The sequence below is a fragment of the Bombina bombina genome, chromosome 1 (genome assembly GCF_027579735.1).
Source record: "Bombina bombina isolate aBomBom1 chromosome 1, aBomBom1.pri, whole genome shotgun sequence".
NCBI lineage: Eukaryota > Metazoa > Chordata > Amphibia > Anura > Bombinatoridae > Bombina > Bombina bombina.
In genome coordinates, this window is record NC_069499.1 from 528,565,995 (window position 1) to 528,572,528 (window position 6,534).

Here is a 6,534-nt window from a genome sequence, read left to right on the forward strand (position 1 = left end):
AAAGGGGATCCCAGAGAAGCATTTACAACCATTTGTGCCATAATTGCAGAAGCTGTTTGTAAATAATTTCAGTGGGAAACCTAAAGTTTGTGACAAAATTTGTGAAAAAGTTAACTTTTTTTTTTTTTATCGCATTTGGCGGTGAAATGGTGGCATGAAATATACCAAAATGGGCCTAGATCAATACTTTGGGATGTCTTCTAAAACAAAATATATACATGTCAAGGGATATTCAGATATTCCTGACAGATATCAGGGTTCCAAAGTAACTAGCGCTAATTTTGAAAAAAAGTGGTTTGGAAATAGCAAAGTGCTACTTGTATTTATTGCCCCATAAATTGCAAAAAAAGCAAAGAACATGTAAACATTGGGTATTTCTAAACGCAGGACAAAATTTATAAACTATTTAGCATGGGTGTTTTTTGGTGATTGTAGATGTGTAACAGATTTTGGGGGTCAAACTTAGAAAAAGTGTGGTTTTTTCCATTTTTTCCTCATATTTTATCATTTTTTTTTAAGTAAATTATAAGATATGATGAAAATAATGGTATCTTTAGAAAGTCCATTTAATGACGAGAAAAACGGTATATAATATGTGTGGGTACAGTAAACGAGTAAGAGGAAAATTACAGCTAAACGCAAACACTGCAGAAATGTAAAAATAGCCATTGTCATTAAGGGTAAGAAAATTGAAAAATGGTCCGGTCATTAAGGGGTTAAAAGATGTGCAAAATTATATGATTATTTACTGTATATGTTATTCTGCTAATTTCATTATTTGATTTATTACGTAACTACCATTACATATATTTTGAGTGGTCCAAAAGTGGCCACTATTTATTACTGAGCTCTGAATATTTAATATTTGTGCAATGCATTTTAATAGGGCCCATGATTATCCCTTTGTATCTCCTGCCCCTCATTACTACCCCTTTGATCCAGACTTATATTTGATGTGGATCGAGAGTTGCCACTTTTTTTCCATTCGAGGTGAGACTATTTTGTTATAATGTGTGTTTTTCTCTATTGGCTTCTAATATAATATTTTGAAAAATTAGGTAAATAATTATTGTTTATGTGCAGAGTTCTTTCTTGCCTGTGATATAATTTGGTTGGTGCATTAGATCTCCCAGTTGTATATACTGTGCTTATTTTGGTTTTCATGTTTACATTGTGTAATAAAAAAAATGAAAGAGCACTGAAAACCTTTTTATTTGTAATTGATTGTTTGATGTTAAATCCACACGTGCAAATTAAATCTACTGTAATTTGATGTGATTCTGGGATCATAAAATATTACATAAAATACTTTTAATAATAAAACTACTGTGCTGTTTTCTTTGTTTAATCACTTTATCCTAACTAGTTGAAAAATTAGTATTTATAAAAAAATAAATACTAGCTACAGTTATGAAAATTATGAAAATGGAATTCTACCCCAAAAAAAGAATTGCATAAAAAAATAAACCATAAAAATAGTAATACAGTTTTACTGATTGCTTACACACCTATTATATGGTTTTACCTTAACTGATGTAGACCAGAATCAGTCATGCTTTTTGCATATATGTTGCCCTAGAAGCAGGTTTGTCTAAGTCACTGAGGTGAAAAACTCATCAGGTAAGCAACCTTGCACAGAACATTAGACGTTCAGTCACATTATCATCATTTTCAATTACACAATAGGAATTTCTGTACACTATGTCAGTCATTCTATTCACTCCTATGATCTCTAGATAATACAGCTGAAATGAGGCGTGCAGTAAGCACAGGTTAAACAAGACCAATCAAAAGTCATTGTTTCCCTCAAAATAGAATGAACAATCTATACGTTTTACATACTGGACAGAAACAAGGTCAATGCCAATTCAGTTGTATGCACATTCCAGCATTGGTCAATATATATGCACCCTTCTCATTTGAGTTGTTTAGCTACCAAATTGCTCTTTTGTAGAAACTCCAACCAAAATGGGGAAGGTAAGCAGGACTCGTGTTATAATATTGTGTCTTCAGTAATACATAACATAGTATAAGATCCACTAAATATATAACCTACTTCTTAGAACTGGAATTCTATGTACAGCAGAATGGAGAGCTATATTTAAAAAGATAATGATATAATTATTACAAAGTTTCTCTGAATGTGTGCATCTTAACAAATAAGCTTAAGATATTTAAGTTTCTCTGGATTTTTCTCTCTCCTATATAAACACTATTGAACTGTGGAATTGAACCAGTTACCTCTTTTACTATATTATTCTTTTTTTAATTGCTGCTAAATTGCTTGTACATAGAACCAATAAATCGGACATTAAAGCAAATCTGCACTGTTCATAGAAATATGTAAATTCGTCCTGCACCATAGAATTAAGATACTCTCATCTAAGCGCACCTTTGCAATTAACTCCTTTAGAGTTCATTATTTAGCATAAGCACTAAAAGCACAATTGCTACTAGCCTGTTTTCAGCCCCCACACCACAATCAGTTATTACATTTAATGACATTAAACATAAAATACATTTCCTATATCTCTTACAGGTAACAGTATATGAGTGATGGTGAAGTTGGGAATGTAGTCCTTATTTGACAATTCATAGACCTTGGAAGCAAAATGTTAAATGCCACTTATTTTAAAACAATAATGATGTTTATTAGCTTCCAAAATGTATTACAGTAAAAAAAAAATGTAGTTTTGATTTTTACAGAATTAAAGATGATTCTTTGAAATGAAAAGCCCATGCTATACATACAAAAGACACATTTAAATCAATAAACACCTAGATTACAAGTTTTGCACTATAAAGTGTGCGAAACGAATGCAACAAAAGTTGTGTTATTTCACCCTCCATAGCGCTGCCATTACAAGTTTTTGCGAAGCGGCCTTGTGTGTGCGATATGGTAGCGATGAGCTCCATACCACACAAAATCCAAGCACTGCTTTGAAGTGCTTGCACACGCTTTCCCCATAGACATCAATGGGGAAAGCGTGTTAGAAAAAAACCTAACACCTGAAGCTCTGTAACGCAACCCCATTGATGTCTATGGGGGAAAAAAGTTACGTTTAAAACTAATACCCTAACATAAACCCCACATCTAAACACCCCTAATCTGCTGCTCCTGACATCGCAGACACCTAAATAAAGTTATTAACCCCTAATCTGCCGCTTCTGACATCGCCGCCACTAATAAAAGTTATAAACCCCATTCCGCCGCTCTCGACATCGCCGCCACTATAATAAAGTTATTAACCCCTATTCCCCCACACCCCAACATCGCCAGCACTATAATAAAGTTATTAACCCCTATTCTGCCGCTCCCCAACATCGCCGCCCCTAAATAATGGTATTAACCCCTAAACCTCTGGCCTCCCACATCACCGCCACTAAATAAACCCTTTTAACCCCTAAACCGGCAGCCCCCCACATCGCAAAAAACTAAATTAAACTATTAACCCCTAAACCTAACAATCCCCTAACTTTAAATTAAAATTACGATATCCCAATCTTAAAATAAATAAAAACTTACCTGTGAAATTAGAAAAACCTAAGTTTAAACTATATATAAAACTCACATTACTATTATACTAAAATTTAAATAACTACAAATTAAATAATCTAAATTGCACATTAAAAAAACTAACACTACTAAAAAAAATTAAATCTACAATTACAAAAAATAAAAAATACTAAATTTAAAAAAAAAACTAAATAACAAAAAAATAACACTAAATTACAGGGAAAAAAACGAAATTCTCAAAAATAAAAAAAATTACACCTAATCTAATAGCCCTATAAAAATAAAAAAGCCCCCCCCCCAATAAAAAAACCCTAGCCTACAATAAACTACCAATAGCCCTTAAAAGGGCCTTTTGTGGGGCATTGCCCTAAAGAAATCATTGAGTGCGGGACTGACGTTGCGTTACAGGATAAAATGCTTGCGGTACAGCTAAACCCACAAGACTCGTAATGGCTGCGTTCCGGTTTTTACGCTGAAATGGCCATTTTTTCAGCTTTAAAACCTGAACGCAAAACTTGTAATCTAGGAGAAAGTTATTAAAAAGAATAAAAATATTGGCTTGCATTTTTTTCCAGCTGAGTTCATTTTGTTTACACTTATTTAACAACAATTGAAAAACAAAATATAATTTTAAAGTAATTAATAAATTCCAAACAAATGAAAGTCTCTGATAATGTTCTACTGATTCTACAGATCATCTTTTATGAAGACAGAGGCTTTCAGGGACGCTCCTATGAGTGTAGCACTGACTGCCCTGATCTGTCGTCATATTTCAGTCATTGCAACTCCATTCGAGTGGAAAATGGAAACTGGGTTCTTTATGAGTTTCCCAACTACAAGGGACATCAATATTATCTAAGAAAAGGTGAATACCCTGACTTTCAGCAATGGATGGGTTTCAATGACTCCATTAGATCCTGTCATTTAACTCCTCAAGTAAGTTGCAGATCTAGACCTCTAAGATTGATTACAGGAGTAAAACAAATGAATGGTATCTAAATGATAAAATAATAAAATATACTAAAAGCCCTGAAAAACATCTGATGGGTTAATTTTCTGTTCTTTTTAATTTTATTTTGGATAATGTTGGCAACTATTTCTGAACAGTTTGTGCAGGGACCAGTGTCAGATCTTTAGATCTTGTTTTTTTACAGTAGGATTAAAAACATAAGTTCTGAGTAGCATCAATAGAGAAATGGAAGAAATAAATTGGGGGAGATTCAAATGGAACATTTGGTATACTTATTTTTTTAAAAAACTGTCATTGGTATCAATTATTTCTTAGGCTGCTGATGCTTCATGAGATAAATGTGGTATACATACAATTTTCATTCAGCTTAGCACCAAATAGTAACTGAAATTGGCTACTTTCTGTTTGTTTTCTTCTGGCTTTTGTTAATTTCTGCTTCTTAATAGGAGTGTTGATGTGTCAATGTTAATCTGTTTTATTTGATTGGGACTTGACTACACATCTTCTTCCTCCCAGAAAAAATTAACCTGCTCTTGAGAAGCCAAAGACTTGTGAATTCTATATTTATTTGTTGAACAATTTAAGGTTACCTTTTGTACAAAGATGTTTAGTTTTCAAGGATGAAACTTCATAATCAAATGAACAATAAAGTCAGTCATGATTTAGATAAAGCATACAATTTAATTGCTGATGAGCATGTTCATGTGTAGCACTCTGGGGCAGCAAACCTGCATGATCTATCTGAATGTTTTATTTAGACTTTACTCCTCCTTGAATTAACTTTTTAGGAGTCAGGCATGCTTTAATATGACTGTTTTCATACCGAAGCCTGGGAAAATGATTACTTTGCACATGAATAGAACATTTCTGAGATTTGCATATAAATTATTAAGTATTAACAATTCTATGTTGAGAATTCAGCTGAAAATGAAACTAAGTTGTTATGAATGTACATTACAAAGATAAAAAATAAATAAATATAATAGCTGTACAATTTTATTAAACCATCCTCTTAATTTAACTGTATACATAGATTATATTTGAAACTTAATTTACTTTAATTTTATGTACATTTTTATTAAATACCATGAACTAATATCTCAGTTGTCTATAGATTCTACTTGTAACTAATATTTCTTTAATTTTATATGCATTTTTATAAAATACCATGCACTAATGTCTCCCTTTTTTATAAAGCATCGTGGACCTTTCATAATCAGAGTTTATGAGAGAGAAGACTTCAAAGGTCAGATGATGGAGTTCACTGAAGATTGTCCCAATGTTTATGAACAATTCCATAACAATGATATCTACTCCTGCAATGTGCTTGATGGTCAATGGGTTTTTTATGAAGAGAAAAATTTCAGAGGACGCCAGTATTACCTAAAACCTGGAGAATACAGGAGATACTTTGACTGGGGTGCCTCAAATTCCAGGGTTGGGTCATTCAGACGCGTCCAGCATGTGTATTAAAAGGACACTGAACCCAAATTTTTTTCTTTCGTGATTCAGATAGAGCATGCAATTTTAAGCAACTTTCTAATTTACTCCTATTATCAATTTGTCCTCGTTCTCTTGCTTTATAAGGCAGCTAAGCTATTTTTGGGTTCAGACCCATGGAAAGCACTTGTTTATTGGTGGGTGAATGTATCCACCAATCAGAAAGAACAACACAGGTTGTTCACCAAAAATGGTCCGGCATCTAAACTTACATTCTTGCATTTCAAATAAAGATATCAAGAGAATGAATACAATTTGATTACAGGAGTACATGAGAAAGTTTATTAATATTGCATGCTCTATCTGAACGACAAAAGACAAATTTTGTGTTCATTGTCCCTTTAAGCTTTTGGAACACCTTTCATTCCATCGACTAAATAAAGTGAAATACTTACATTAAACAATATTTTGGTTTTTACTTGTAAACATTTTAATTAGCCATATAAAAATGTGATCAATGTTCTGTAACTTTTGTGCTACTTTTCTCAAATGTGACATTAGTGTAGATAACTGTGCTTTTCTACAAAAAGTGCCCAAATCTTTTGTA

General features: G+C 32.6%; 1 protein-coding gene across 2 annotated transcripts; it reads left to right on the forward strand.

Annotated features, from left to right (window-relative positions):
* Nucleotides 1-1,968: 1,968 nt before the first annotated feature.
* On the forward strand, nucleotides 1,969-5,960 carry LOC128638637 (gamma-crystallin-3-like). 2 transcript variants are annotated; one of them, XM_053690727.1, is made up of 3 exons: nucleotides 1,969-1,977; nucleotides 4,211-4,453; nucleotides 5,685-5,960. In XM_053690727.1, the coding sequence occupies exons 1-3, from the start codon at nucleotides 1,969-1,971 to the stop codon at nucleotides 5,958-5,960; spliced, it is 528 nt and encodes a 175-aa protein (XP_053546702.1). The 2 variants fall into 2 exon arrangements, with proteins under 2 accessions (XP_053546702.1, XP_053546693.1); XM_053690718.1 differs by lacking the exon at nucleotides 1,969-1,977 and having other exon boundaries at nucleotides 4,175-4,453.
* Nucleotides 5,961-6,534: the final 574 nt, after the last annotated feature.

Bases quoted from the DNA above. Each gene is read 5' to 3' on its own strand.
- LOC128638637 (XM_053690718.1), top strand. From the start codon at position 4,175: ATGAAAGTCTCTGATAATGTTCTACTGATTCTACAGATCATCTTTTAT. The intron at 4,454-5,684 runs GTAAGTTGCAGA...TTTTTTATAAAG, and splicing joins CCTGTCATTTAACTCCTCAA to CATCGTGGACCTTTCATAAT.